The sequence below is a fragment of the Ranitomeya imitator genome, chromosome 2 (assembly GCF_032444005.1).
Source record: "Ranitomeya imitator isolate aRanImi1 chromosome 2, aRanImi1.pri, whole genome shotgun sequence".
NCBI lineage: Eukaryota > Metazoa > Chordata > Amphibia > Anura > Dendrobatidae > Ranitomeya > Ranitomeya imitator.
Genome location: NC_091283.1, coordinates 319,211,567 through 319,227,619, shown reverse-complemented (window position 1 = coordinate 319,227,619; position 16,053 = coordinate 319,211,567). Strand labels below are relative to the sequence as shown.

At 47.6% G+C, this 16,053-nt stretch overlaps 2 protein-coding genes across 5 annotated transcripts in view; both read left to right on the top strand.

The window, feature by feature from the left end:
• LOC138663462 (oocyte zinc finger protein XlCOF22-like) overlaps window positions 1-16,053 on the top strand; it is a 94,951-nt gene that overhangs the window by 53,928 nt on the left and 24,970 nt on the right. For 3 of the 4 annotated variants that reach the window (XM_069749674.1, XM_069749675.1, XM_069749673.1), the window contains exon 1: window positions 14,854-15,081. The exons of the other annotated variant lie outside the window; for it this stretch is intronic. The gene's annotated coding sequence lies outside the window, so the exon portion shown is untranslated. Of the gene's footprint in view, window positions 1-14,853; window positions 15,082-16,053 lie in introns of those variants that run through there. 4 annotated transcript variants of the gene reach the window in all.
• On the top strand, window positions 8,059-14,851 carry LOC138666473 (uncharacterized). The gene is made up of 2 exons (XM_069754695.1): window positions 8,059-12,902; window positions 13,937-14,851. Exons 1-2 carry the CDS (start codon window positions 8,059-8,061, stop codon window positions 14,031-14,033), a joined length of 4,941 nt encoding a protein of 1,646 aa, XP_069610796.1. The 3' UTR covers window positions 14,034-14,851.

The following is a 16,053-nucleotide window of genomic DNA, read 5'->3' as shown; positions in this document are numbered from 1 at the left end:
TATACAGTATGGAGCATCATGTGCAGTCATAATACAGTATGGAGCATCATGTGTGACCATTATACAGTATGGAGCATCATGTGCAGTTATTATACAGTATGGAGCATCATGTGCAGTCGTTATACAGTATGGAGCATCATGTGTGGCCATTATACAGTATGGAGCATCATGTGTGGCCATTATATAGTATGGAGCATCATGTGTGGCCATTATACAGTATGGAGCATCATGTGCAGTCATTATACAGTATGGAGCATCATGTGTGGCCATTATACAGTATGGAGCATCATGTGCAGTCATTATACAGTATGGAGCATCATGTGTGGCCATTATACAGTATGGAGCATCATGTGCAGTTATCCATTATACAGTATGGAGCATCATGTGCAGTCATTATACAGTATGGAGTATCATGTGTGTCCATTATACAGTATGGAGCATCATGTGCAGTCATCCATTATACAGTATGGAGCATCATGTGTGGCCATTATACAGTACTAGATGGTGGCCCGATTCTAACGCATCGGGTATTCTAGAATATGTATGTATGTATGTATATAGCAGCCACATAGTATATAGCACAGGCCACATAGTATATAGGAGCCATGTAGTATATAGCAGACAAATACGATGTGGCCTGTGCTATATACTATGTGGCTGCTATATACAAACATACATACATATTGTAGAATACCCGATGCGTTAATACAGGCCACGCAATATATAACAGTGGCCACGCAGTATATAACACAGCCCAAACAGTATATAACAGCCCACGTACTATATAACACAGCCCACGCAGTATATAGCAGCCACGGAGTATATAACACAGGCGACGTAGTATATAATTCAGGCCACACAGTATATAACACTAGCCACGTAATATATAACACAGGCCACGCAGTATATAACACTGGCCACGTAATATATAGCACAGCACACGCAGTATATAACACTGGCCAGGTAGTATATAGCAGCCACGCGGTATATTACACAGTCCACGCAGTATATAACATTGGCCACGTAATATATAACAGCCCACGCAATATATAACACTGGCCACTTAATATATAACACAGCCCACGCAGTATATAACACTGGCCACGTAATATATAGCACAGCACATGCAGTATATAACACTGGCCAGGTAGTATATAGCAGCCACGCGGTATATTACACAGTCCACGCAGTATATAACATTGGCCACGTAATATATAACAGCCCACGCAATATATAACACTGGCCACTTAATATATAACACAGCCCACGCAGTATATAACACTGGCCACGTAATATATAGCACAGCACATGCAGTATATAACACTGGCCAGGTAGTATATAGCAGCCACGCGGTATATTACACAGCCCACGCAGTGTATAACACTGGCCACGTAATATATAGCACAGCCCACGCAGTACATAACACAGCCCACATAGCATCTAACACTGGCCAGGTAGTATATAGCAGCCACACGGTATATTACACAGCCCACGTAGTATATAGCAGTGTGGGCACCATATCCCTGTTAAAAAAATAATTAAAATAAAAAATAGTTATATACTCACCTGCCGGGATCCAATCCAGGGAAGCTGTGGCGCAGGCGATGAGCGCAAGGCTGCCGCCATCTTCCGTTCCCAGGATGCATTGTGAAATTACCCAGATGACTTAGCGGTCTCGCGAGACCGCTAAGTCTTCTGGGTAATTTCGCAATGCATCTCTGGAAAGTGGGAACAGAAGATGGCGGAGGCCGCGCGCAGCTCGGCGGACTACGGAGGGTGAGTATAGCAGGGTTTTTTGTTTTTTTATTATTTTTAACATTACATCTTTTTACTCTTGATGCTGCATAGGCAGCATCAATAGTAAAAAGTTGGGGACACACAGGGTTAATAGCAGCGGTTACGGAGTGCGTTACCCGTGGCATAACGCGGTGCGTTACCGCTGGCATTAACCCTGTGTGAGCGGTTACTCGAGGGGAGTATGCGGGCGCCGGGCACTGACTGTGGTGACTGGAGGGGAGCATGCAGGTGCCGGGCACTGACTGCGGTGACTGGAGGGGGGCATGCGGGCGCCGGGCACTGACTGCGATGACTGAAGGGGAGCATGCGGGCGCCGGGCACTGACTGCAGGGGAGTAGGGAGGGACTAATCGGACTGTGCCCGTCGCTGATAGGTCGTGGCAGCCATGACAGGCAGCTGGCGAGACCAATCAACGACACGGGATTTCCGTTACGGAAGTTGCAGACTGAAAGACGGAAGTACCCCTTAGACAATTATATATATAGATGGAGCATCATGGGCAGCCATTATACAGTATGGAGCATCATGTGCAGTCATCCATTATACAGTATGGAGCATCATGTGTGGCCATTATACAGTATGGAGCATCATGTGCAGCCATTATACAGTATGGAGCACCATATATGGAAATTATACAGTATGGAGCATCATGGGCAGTCATGATACAGTATGGAGCATCATGTGTTGCCATTATACAGTATGGAGCATCATGTGCAGTCATAATACAGTATGGAGCATCATGTGCGGCCATTATACAGTATGGAGCATCATGTGCAGTCATTATACAGTATCGAGCATCATGTGGGGTCATTATACAGTATGGAGCATCATGTGCAGTCATTATACAGTATGGAGCATCATGTGCGGCCATTATACAGTATGGAGCATCATGTGCAGTCATCCATTATACAGTATGGAGCATCATGTGTGGCCATTATACAGTATGGAGCATCATGTGCAGTCATTATACAGTATGGAGCATCATGTGCGGTCATTATACAGTATGGAGCATCATGTGCAGCCATTATACAGTATGGAGCATCATGAGTGGCCATTATACAGTATGGAGCACTGTGTGGCCATATTTTTTTGTTTATAATTATTCTTTATGAAACAGTGTGATCAGCAGTGCTAAATGGGTGTGGCTGGGACATGGATATGGGTGTGACTAGTTATGAATGGGTGTGGTCAGAGGCGTGGCCTAAAAATTGCCCCTCTTTCCCATCTTCAAAAGATGGGAGGTATGGTATAAGGGTGTATACAGTGTACACAGAGGGGTCTGTGACCGAAGTTGAGGGTATACGGGTGTATACAGAGTACCAACACGGGTCTGCAACTAAAGCTGGGGGTATACGGGTGTATACAGTGCACACATAGGGGTCTGTGAGCAAAGCTGGGGGTATACGGGTGTATACAGAGTACACACAGGTGTCTGTGACTGAAGCTGGGGATATACGGGTGTAAACAGCATACATAGAGGGGTCTGTCTGTGACCAAAGCTGAGGGTATACGGGTGTATACAGAGTACCAAGATGGGTCTGCAACTGAAAATGGGGGTATACGCATACCTCCCAACTTTCGAGGAAGGGAAAGAGGGCACCGCGGCAAGTTTCTAGTCACGCCCCAACCACACCCATTTAGCACTTCTGATCACAATGTTTCGTAAACAATAATTATAAACAAAAAAATATGGCCACACAGTGCTCCATACAGTATAATGGGCCCACATGATGCTGCATACTGTATAATGGGCCCACATGATGCTGTATACTGTATAATGGCCACGCATGATGCTCCATACTGTATAATGGCCCCGAATGATGCTGTGTACAGTGTACTGGCGTCACGTGATGCTCCATACAGTATAATGGGCCCACATGATGCTGCATACTGTATAATGGCCCCAAATGATGCTGCGCACAGTGTACTGGCCCCACGTGATGTTCCATACTGTGTAATGGCCACATATGATGCTCCATACTGTATAATGGCCCCAAATGATGCTGCGTACAGTGTACTGGCCCCACGTGATGCTCCATACAGTATAATGGGCCCACATGATGCTGCATACTGTATAATGGCCACACATGATGCTCCATACTGTATAATGGCTCCACATGATGCTCCATACTGTATATTGGCCACACAGTGCTCCATACTGTATAATGGCCACACAGTGCTCCATACTGTATAATGGCTACAGATGATGCTCCATACTGTATAATGGCCACATTATGCTCCATACTGTATAATAGCCCCACATGATGCTTCGTACTGTATAATGGCCACACATGATGCTGCGTACTGTATAAAGGCCACACATGATGCTCCATACTGTATAATGGCCACACATGATGCTCTTTACTGTATAATGGCTCCACATGATGCTCCATACTGTATAATGGCCACACAGTGCCCCATACTGTATAATGGCCACACATAATGCTCCATACTGTATAATGGCCACATTATGCTCCATACTGTACAATGGCCCCACATGATGCTGGGTACAGTATACTTGCCCCACGTGATGGTCCATACAGTATAATGGCCCCACATGATGCTTTGTACAGTATAATGGCCCCACACGATGCTGGGTACAGTATAATGGCCACACATAATGCTGGGTACAGTATAATGGCCCCACACAATGCTCCATACAGTATAATGGCCCCACACAATTCTGGGTACAGTATAATGGCCACACATAGTTACCCCACCCCTATCATTGCCTTCTCCATCACTACACACACACACCTTTCACCGCGCGCCCTCGCAGCAGCCGGCAGCTTCCACTACCACGGCGCTGAATGCTGTCATCGAGCTGCGCCGCTGACTGTTCACGCCGCTGCAGCTGTGATACGCCACTGATAAAGACCTCTCTGTGTCTCCTGTGCCAGTCAGTGTCAGAGCGAGGAGCAATATCTGCTCCGATCCAGCATAGCCAGCGTCCGCTCCGTACACTTCGTACACATGCGACTCCGCTCCATACACCTCATACACACACGCCTCCATTCCGTACACCTCGTACACACACGGCTCCGCTCCATACACCTCGTACACACACAGCTCCACTCCGTACACCTCGTATACACACGGCTCTGCTCCGTACACCTCGTACACACATGGCTCCACTCCGTACACCTCGTACACACATGGCTCTGCTCCATACACCTTTCACACTCTTTTCCGATCCGCACACCTCTTACACACATGGCTCCGCTCCGTACACCTTGTACACACACGACTCTGCTCCGTACACCTCATACACAAACGGCTCCACTCCATACATCTCGTACACACGGCTCCACTCCGTACACCTCGTACATATACGGCTCCGCTCCGTGCACCTCGTATACACACGGCTCTGCTCCGTACACCTCGTACACACACGGCTCCACTCCATACATCTCGTACACACGGCTCCACTCCGTACACACACGGCTCTGCTCCATACACTTTTCACACTCTGCTCTGATCCGCACACCTCGTACACACCTGGCTCCGCACACGTCTTACACATACGACTCTGCTCTATACACCTTTCACATGCTGCTCCGCTCCGTACACCTCGTACACACGCGGCTGTGCTCCGGACACCTTGTACACACGGCTCCGTACACCTCTTACACACACGACTCCACTCCGTACCTTTCACACGCTGCTCCAATCCGTAGACCTCATATACATGCGGCTGCGCTCCGTACACCTCGTACACACGGCTCCGTACACCTCTTACACACACAACTCCGCTCCATACACCTTTCACATGCTGCTCCGATCCATACACCTGGTACACACACGGCTCTGCTACATCCACACTGTAAACACCTCCTGACCTCACACATACGCTTACCCTCCTCCAGCGCCATGACAACCAGCAGAGTCCTGTACCCGGAGGTCCTCACGATCATGTGACACCCTGACTCCTCCCATCCTGTGACTACTTTATCACAGGTTCTGTGCGCACAGAACAGAGCAGCCAATATATGGTGTGCTGCTCTGTGGGTGCAGGGTCTCAGGGAGCTGACCGGGTGATATTACACACCTCCCAACCAGTGCGGGACAGTAATGTCCTGCCCGGGATCACGGGGCTGACTGTAAAAATTGGGACAGTCCCGCAGGATCCGGGACGGTTGGGAGGTATGGGTATACGGGTGTATACAGAGTACATACAGGTGTCTGTGACTGAAGCTGGGGGTATATGGGTGTATACAGTGTACACAGAGAGGTCTGAATGAAGCTGAGGGTATACGGGTGTATACAGCGTACACAGAGGGGTCTGTAACCGAAGCTGGGGGTATACGTGTGTATACAGTATACACAGAGAGGTCTGTGAATGAAGCTGAGGGTATACAGGTTGTGGTGCAGTGACCAACATTACAGCCAGGGGGCGCTGCATGTGCACTTCAAGATGCACTTGGAGGCATAGTTGTGATGAGACAAAGTCCGGCAGAATTGTAGATGGCCGGTATGTGTGTCGCAGAGGAGGACACTCTGCGCTGTCAGTCTAAAGTTATGTTGTGGTCTGGGACCTGTAGTCCCACATGTAAATGTGTAAGTTCTAATGGGAGATTGGCAGGGCTAGTCATGAGAGATGGGAGGCTCAGACTAGCCACACACACCCACACTCCCACCCAGGGGAGTGGTTACAGGTATGTAATGTGACCAGGGTGTGGGTCACATGGTTCCTGTGTTTGGATCTGAATGGTACCTGTGAGGTTCCTGTGCAAGGTCCTGGACGGTCGGTGTTGGAGGCTCCTGGGAGTGGAGTCGTCCTGGAAGCACCTGGAGACCGTAGACCTGGACGGTCGGTGTTGGAGGCTCCTGGGAGTGGAGTCGTCCTGGAAGCACCTGGAGACCGTAGACCTGGACGGTCTGTGTTGAGGACCTGCGACTGACATGAAGTCAGTGTGAGGAGTGGAACTCCTGAGAGGTAACCCCGGACAAGGGGATTGCAATATACAGCAGAGAAGCCTATCTGCTACATGAACTAAATACACATACCACCGATGCATATCAATACAGCCTATTTTTAGGGAAACACCCTATACTGGACATAAGAAATGACAGGGAACAACTCCACTATACAATGAATCCTACAAAGAAATTACGGAGTATCAAAGAACCCAAACGTAACAATCTAAAAAATGTAACAAATTTTATTAAATAACATTATCAAAAACAATAATAACAGACATAACATACAAGGGACACGTCTAGCACATGTACGGCAGACAGCATCCACTGCAAATAACACCACGGGTCTCGAAAGGGCAGGAACTATAGATGGTGTGCTGCCACGCAGTGGCAGATTCGAATGTATTTACATTATTATTTTGTCTGGTTTTTCCTAGTTGTTCTGTAAATGCATTCGGGTTGTATTGTATTCTTATTTGTTATGATTTGTTGCCACCCAGTGGTCATCTTGGTGTTCAGCATGTATATGTGTATATGTTAATTACCTGGGTGGAGACTTTGCCTTTCCGGTTAGTTCCAGTGCCTCTTCCTGTCTGTGTTTTTTCTGTTATTGGAACATCGTGGGAAGACATACTTTCTGACCTGGCAAAGGAATTGTCTTTTTACCTAGTGGACCGTGATTTGCTTCAAGGCAAAATAAACTGCCAAGTAATCTACTCTCTGACTCTTTGTCTTGTGGATACGGATGTACTAGAAGAATTCAGGTACGACTCGAGTAATATCTGCATGCAGTTTCCCACACATGGCAACGTTCTCATGAGGCTGAGCATAGGACAGTCCATACGTGAGGGACGCGTGACAGAATAGTAAAAAGACAATACAGTATATTCAGGAAGAAAGCTTTGTGTGAAGATTTCTCAGCACTGCATTGTGTGTGTCCCATAAGCTGCCTGAAGCCTCAGCAGCCCAGCGCAAATCAGAGACTGTAATGTGTAATGTGACACCTGTCTGTGTGTGTGCCTCACCTAGCAGCCGCATGGTGCTCACAACTGTTCAAGATACAATCCGAACCCATCTGCCCTCTATTAAGTGATAATCCTATCCGATTTGTCATACAATCTGCTTATCTATGAGTGACTGTGACTCCTCATCCTCCATTTATGAGAGCACGTGTTGAAATCCCAGCTTGCTGCCATTTACAGTCCGCGCCATCCGCCACGCGCTCAAAGAGATCTTGATTAATCATAGACTGTATTCCTTTCTTGCATCATCTAAAGCCTGCTTTCTGCCTCAAAAAAAGATTTAAAGTGACAGGACATCTTTATTGCAAAGTGAAGTAAAATGTCTGATATAAGCTCGCCTGCTGATGCAGTGACAGTGATGGACATTCCTGTGTGCACAGAAGTCACAGAGAGTGCAGATGCAGCCACAAAACCAAAAAGGGCACTCCACCCATCCACAGAGGCAGTGGAAAGTTACATATACACAAAAGGTGAATATGAAAGCAACTTATGTGAACTATGGGAAAGAGTCTCCCAATGCATCTCAGCTTTCCCTCACGGTGATGATACAGCAGAATTAACAGCGTTCATTAACCGTTTATCTGCCAAGCAGGAATCCTATGAGAGGCTTCTTACCAAGTATATCACCTTTCTGAAAAGTAGTAATGTTCCAGATGCCTCACTAACCCTTGCCCAAATAGAAGAACTGAGCCAGCAGAGGCAGGGGTCAGTTGAAAACACCAAGGTTAAAGCAGACCTCCGCATCGTCCATTTACAGGAGACCAGATCACACCGATCTGCTGCATCCAGGCATATCACCAGGTCAGCCAGATCATTACGGTCATGCAGAACTACTAGTTCCAGGAGGTCAGTCTTAAGTGACCAACTCATCCAAGCGCAAATAGCCGCTGCAGACTTAGAGGTGAGGAGTGCCTTCTCAAAGAAAGAAGCAGAAGCTGAAGCCAAACAAGCACAAGCAGAGGCCCAAGCCAAACAGGCAAAAGCAGATGCCCTATTGAAAATCCTCCATACAGAAAAGGAGAGGGCCGCTGCCTTCGCTAAAGTGAAGGTCCTTGAACAAGCGTTGCGCCAGTGCACTAATACAGACTGTTTTCTCCCCACAGAGGAGGTTAGCCCGACTGATCGCACTGCTGAGTACGTGCTGAACCAATCAGCCTTCATGCCTCCTAACAGCGATCTCATGCAACCGCCTAAACCAGATGTCACAGTACCACAGACACTGGCTCCACCTCAAATCCAATCCTTAAATGTGCCTACACATCAGCAGATCTCACCTGCAGCAGACCACAAGGTAAACACCAGCGCACCGCCACAGTTCAAGCTACAGCCACCAGTTACCACAGAGGTTAAACCGCAGCTCAACCCTTATGCTACGTCGTTCCACCCTGGTACAGCTCAGCCTTACACGCCAAACGACTTACCCGTCCGAGAGGGACTACAAGTTTCAGCGGCAACAAGGAACGAGAGGTCAGATCTGTCTGACTTTGCCAGGTACATGATACGCAGGGAACTGATCAAAGTTAGCCTCTCCAAGTTTGATGACTGTCCAGAGAACTTCAGGGCCTGGAAATCAACCTTCAAGGCTGCAATCGCAGATCTAAGCCTCACCGCTAAGGAAGAACTTGATCTACTTATCAGCTGGCTCGGTCCAGAGTCTACCAATCGCATCAAACCGCTAAGGTCAGTGCACATGGAAAACCCAGCTACGGGTCTCGCTGCCGCCTGGAAAAGGCTCGAGGAGTCGTATGGCAGCTCGGAGGTCATTGAGCGTGCCTTGCTCGACAGACTTAAAAACTTTCCTAGGATCCAGATGAGGGAAACTCGCAAGCTTCAGGATCTCAGCGATTTACTGACAGAACTCGAGTTTGCTAAGGCGGACCCACGCCTAACTGGACTGAGATATCTCGACAGTGCTCTTGGTGTGAACCCCATAGTAGCGAAACTACCACATGGCATACAGGAGAGATGGACAATACAAGGCTCCAAGTACAAGGAAGATTATGGTGTGTCCTTTCCCCCCTTCTCTTACCTTTGTAGGTTTGTCCAGAACCAAGCGCGGGTGAGAAATGACCCCAGTTTCGTCTACACCGATCCTGACGTGTCAATGCCACCATCTGCCGCTAAGAGGTATGACAACACCACACCAAAACACAGAGAAATTAGAAGGACTGTATCTGTCAAGAAAACTGACATCCCTTCTGCTACGCCCCCTCCTGCTACATCAGTTCTCCCTGCCCCGAGGGAAAAGGATCCCAATAGAGAGTGCCCACTCCATGGCAAGTCTCACTCTCTTCATCACTGTAGGGGGTTTAAGGCAATGGCTCTAAGGGAGCGCAGAGAGTTGTTAAAGAAACATAGAATATGTTACAGGTGCTGTGCATCTACCAACCATATTGCCAAAGACTGTACGGGAGAAGTCAAATGTGCTGAGTGCAGTAGCAATAGACATGTAACAGCCATGCACCTTGCCTTAGCTCCTGGAATTGCCCAGCATACCCCTGCCCCCAGTCCTGTACCAGTCCAAGGCGGGGAGGGTGAGGGGCCAGTAGCTGCTAAAGCAACAGTCTCATCTTCTTGCACTGAAGTCTGTGGGGAGGGATCCGGTCCCAAATGCTGTGCCAAAATATGCTTAGCCAGTGTTTACCCAGAGGGGAAGCCAGAGGGAGCTGTCCGCATGTACGGTATGTTAGATGAGCAGAGCAACAGGTCTCTAGCAAAACCCAAGTTCTTTGACATCTTCGGTATAAAGACACCGGCCACTCCCTACACTCTCAGGACCTGTTCCGGGCTGGTAGACACCACGGGCAGAAGGGCCAGCGGGTACATGATCTCTCCAATTAAGGGCACAAAGAGCTTTCCCTTACCCGCATTGATTGAATGCAATGATATGCCAGATGAAAGAGACGAAATACCCACGCCTGAGGCCGCTTGTCATCATCCCCACTTAAGGCACCTGGCCAGTGAGATTCCTCCCATGGACATGAATGCAGAAATACTAATCCTTCTTGGGAGAGACGTCCTTAGGATGCACAAGGTGCGCCAGCAGTGCAATGGTCCCGATAATGCCCCATATGCGCAAAGACTTGATTTAGGCTGGGTAATCGTAGGAGACGTGTGCCTGGATAGGATGCATCACGCGGACTGTGTGAGTTCCTTTAAGACTTATGTTCTGAGTAATGGCCGTCCTACCTGCTTCAGACCCTGTCCCTGTCATTACCAAGTGAAAGAGGGGCCTTCTGACATAGTGCGGATACCCGATGTCATTCCCACCCCTTATGATGACAGTTTTGGGGGACAGGTCTTCCGCACAACTCACGATGACAACAAGATAGCCCCATCAGTAGAAGACGAGGAGTTTGTCAATATTATGGACAGTGGGTTTGTCAAGGACAAGACCAGTCATTGGGTCGCACCCTTACCCTTTAAACTCACCAGGGCCAAACTCCCAAGCAACCGGGAACAAGCCTTATCTAGGCTCAACTCTTTACAGCGCACTTTAAGCAACAAACCTCAGATGAAGGAACACTTTGTCACCTTTATGGGTAGGATATTCGGCAACAACCATGCCGAATCAGCCCCTCCACTACAAGCCTACGAGGAGTGCTGGTACTTGCCTTTCTTTGGGGTATACCACCCACGTAAGCCAAACCAAATAAGAGTAGTGTTTGACTCCAGCGCAAAGCACCTCGGTACATCCCTTAATGACGTGCTCCTTACAGGTCCCAACCTCACCAATAACCTAGTGGGGGTGCTATTGAGGTTCAGAAAAGAGCGTGTAGCCATCACTGCTGATATTGAACAAATGTTTCATTGTTTTATTGTGCAAGAGGACCATAGAAACTTCCTCAGGTTTCTGTGGCATCGTGACAATGACACCAGTAAGGAGGTAATCGAGTACCGTATGAGAGTACATGTGTTTGGTAACAGCCCTTCACCTGCCGTAGCTACCTATGGGTTGCGCAGGACTGCATCTGAAGGAGGGGCAGATGCTCAGCGCTTTGTGGAGAGAGACTTTTATGTTGATGATGCACTGAAGTCCCTGCCCACTGAAGGGGAAGCCATTGATCTGTTAAAAAGAACCCAGAGTATGCTGTCCAAAGCTTGTTTAAGACTGCACAAAATTGCCTCCAATAGCGCAGAGGTCATGAAGGCTTTTCAACCTAATGACCATGCTCCAGGTTTTAAAGACTTAAACCTAGGGTCAGACTTGCCACCTGTGCAGATGAGCCTAGGCCTGAAATGGGACTTGTCAACCGACTCCTTTGGGTTTCAGGTCAGCTGTGCCAACAAGTCGTTTACAAAAAGAGGTGTCCTTTCAGTAGTCAATAGTCTCTATGATCCTATGGGATTTGTTGCCCCCATCACCATTCGGGGTAAATTCCTATTAAGGCAGCTTTCAGAGACTGTGAAAGATTGGGATGAACCGCTGCCTGACAATAAGCTTAAAAAATGGGAAACCTGGAAGCAATCCCTTCAAGCCTTAGAAGGGGTTAATGTGTTAAGACGCTATGTACCAATACCTCTTGCCTCAAGTAAAAGATCTGAGATACATGTGTTTTCTGACGCATCCACTGAGGCCATAGCAGCTGTTGCTTATCTAAGGATCACAGATTCTTCAGACAGAAACCATGTTGGGTTCCTGTTCGGCAAGGCTAAGCTAGCCCCCAAACCTGATCATACAATTCCTAGACTTGAACTTTGTGGGGCAGTGCTGGCCGTGGAGATGGCAGACTTTGTGCAGCAGGAGCTAGATGTCAATGTGAACAATGTTAAGTTTTATACAGACAGCAAGGTCGTCCTTGGTTACATTCACAATCAAACCAAGCGTTTCTATGTGTATGTACATAACCGTGTGACAAGAATCAGGAAATCTTCTAAGCCTGAACAGTGGAACTATGTTTCGTCTGAATTAAATCCTGCTGATCTCGCTACCAGGGCAATATCTGCCAGTGCCCTAGTGAAATCTGCCTGGTTGACAGGCCCATCATTCTTGCTGGACAAGGAGGAGGAGTCAACTCAGGACAACTTCTTCAGTCTCCAGAATCCCAACAGCGATCCTGAGATCCATCAGGAAGTCAAGGCTTATAAAACCAGAGCGGGACAGGACCGCCAGCACTTTGAATATTTCTCGAGCTGGACGAGGCTTGTACGAGCTATTGCAAGGTTAGTCCATATTGCAAAATGTTTTTGTGAGAAAAATGCTGATACTGTCTGTCAGGGGTGGCATGTGTGTCAGGAGTCACTAGATGCGCAGGACATTGCCAGAAGTGAACAAATAGTTATACGCATCGTGCAAGGGGACGCTTTTAAAGTAGAACTGGAATGTTTGCTAAAAGGTCAGAGTGTGCCCCAGACCAGCCCTATTGCCAAGCTAAACCCTGTTATTGACAGTCTGGGTACGTTAAGAGTCGGCGGGCGCTTGAACAAGTCCACCCTTACAGAGTTGGAGAGAAACCCTCTCATTATTCCTAAAAATCACCATGTTACTACCCTGTTAATCCGGCACCACCATAAAATGATTATGCATCAAGGCAGACATTTCACTGAAGGAGCAATAAGATCCGCGGGTTACTGGATAGTGGGAGCTAAGAGACTCATTTCTTCCCTACTTCGCAAGTGTGTTCAGTGTCTTAAAACGAGAGGGAAGTTGGAGCAACAACAAATGGCAGACCTGCCAGCAGAAAGGTGCAGTACAGAGCCGCCATTTACCTACGTAGGTCTGGATGTTTTCGGGCCATGGTCAGTCACAGCGCGTAAAACTAGAGGAGGCCTAGCAAACAGCAAGCGATGGGCAGTGATGTTTACCTGCATGAGTGTGCGTGCTGTACATATAGAGGTAATTGAATCAATGGACGCTTCCAGCTTCATTAATGCGTTAAGACGGTTTCTAGCAATAAGAGGACCAGTGAAACAATTGAGGTCTGACCGTGGTACAAACTTTGTTGGGGCATGCAGGGAGTTACAATTAGATCCTGCATTAGTGCGAAACTGGTTGACGGAAAACAACTGCAGCTGGGTCTTCAACCCTCCTCATTCCTCACATATGGGTGGGTCTTGGGAAAGGATGATTGGCATAACCCGCAGGATCTTGGACTCTATGCTTATGGATTCAAATGCTGTGAGGCTGATTCACGAGGTGCTGACCACCCTCTTAACAGAAGTAGCTGCCATCATTAATTCCAGACCTCTTGTACCAGTTTCTACAGACCCAGAATCTCCAACTATATTAACCCCAGCCATCCTGTTAACACAAAAGTTAGGAGGCATACCCAGCCCTCCTGTTGGCCCATCTGACAATATATATAAGAGCCAATGGAAGCGTGTGCAACATTTAGCTAACTATTTCTGGAACAGATGGAAAAGGGAGTATCTTGTTCTGCTACAGGAACGAAGAAAGTGGCAAAATAAAAGTCCAAATTTGCAGGAAGGGGACATTGTCTTAGTAAAAGACCAGGACCTTACTCGTCCTTACTGGCCTATGGGACGGATTGATAAACTCATTCTCAGTGATGACGGCAGTGTTAGAAAAGTAAAGGTTATACTCATTAAAGATGGTGAACCAAAATCATTTTTGAGGCCCATCCACCAAGTGATTTTGCTTTTGCCTACTGAGGAATAGTTCTTTGTTAACTTCATCAGTTCACGGCGGGAGTTATCCTGTGTCGCTGTGAATTCTTGGATTTGCAACCCTGTGGATTACAGTTACACTTTGGATTACAGTTTGTTGTTCTTTTTCCATGAGGCTTTCGCCAGGAGGCAGCCTCACACCTTCATTACAACTTGTTCCTGTTTTGCCTTTTTGCCCTTTTTATGAACAAAGACTACAACTGTTCTTTTTGCATATTGTGTCTATTAAAAGTGCATCTATTCATGCTTTTCCTTTGCAGCTATTCCATGGACTTTGGGCATTTTCCAATGCAGTTAATAAAGGAGTAAAATCCCTTGGATTGTAGGCGAGGAGTGTGCTGCCACGCAGTGGCAGATTCGAATGTATTTACATTATTATTTTGTCTGGTTTTTCCTAGTTGTTCTGTAAATGCATTCGGGTTGTATTGTATTCTTATTTGTTATGATTTGTTGCCACCCAGTGGTCATCTTGGTGTTCAGCATGTATATGTTAATTACCTGGGTGGAGACTTTGCCTTTCCGGTTAGTTCCAGTGCCTCTTCCTGTCTGTGTTTTTTCTGTTATTGGAACATCGTGGGAAGACATACTTTCTGACCTGGCAAAGGAATTGTCTTTTTACCTAGTGGACCGTGATTTGCTTCAAGGCAAAATAAACTGCCAAGTAATCTACTCTCTGACTCTGTCTTGTGGATACGGATGTACTAGAAGAATTCAGGTACGACTCGAGTAATATCTGCATGCAGTTTCCCACACATGGCAACATTCTCATGAGGCTGAGCATAGGACAGTCCATACGTGAGGGACGCGTGACAGAATAGATGGTATATAGGAGGCATATTAATCCATGATAAATATATAGATAAAGTGCATGTCCGGCGGCCCACACTGGCACCACAATTTTTCGGGTAAGATGGGCAAAGCAGTGATGACTAGGGTTGAGCGAAACGGGTCGAAATTTTTCAAAAGTCGCCCACTTTTGGCAAGGTCGGGTTTCATGAAACCCGACCCGACCCCAGTGTGGGGTCGGCCATGAAGTCGGCGATCTTTTGAATCTAGAATCGGAATTCCGATACCGATTCCCGATATGTTTAAGATATCGGGAATTGGTATCGGAATTCAGATTTAAGTGTAAAATAAAGAATTAAAATAAAAAATATCGCAATACTTACCCTCTGACGCGCCCTGGTACTAACCGGGAACCTTCCTTCCTTAGAATCAGCCTTCAAGGACCCTGCGGTGACGTCGCGGCTTGTGATTGGCCGCGCATGTGACCGCTCGCGCGACCAATCACAAGCCGCAACGTCACCGCGACGTCACCGAAGGTCCTGGAAGGGCTGATTCTTAGGAAGGAAGGCTGCCGGAAAGAAGCAGGGTGCGTCCGAGGGTGAGTATATACCTAATAGGAATATACTCACCCTCGGACGCGCCCTGCTTCTTTCCGGCAGCCTTCCTTCCTAAGAATCAGCCCTTCCAGGACCTTCGGTGACGTCGCGGCTTGTGATTGGTCGCGCGCGGTCACATGGGCGGCCGCGCAGCCAATCACAAGCCGCGACGTCACCGCAAGGTCCTGGAAGGCTGATTCTAAGGAAAGAAGGTTCCCGGTTAGTACCAGGGCACGTCAGAGGGTAAGTATTGCGATATTTTTTATTTTAATTCTTTATTTTACACTAAAATATGGATCACAGGG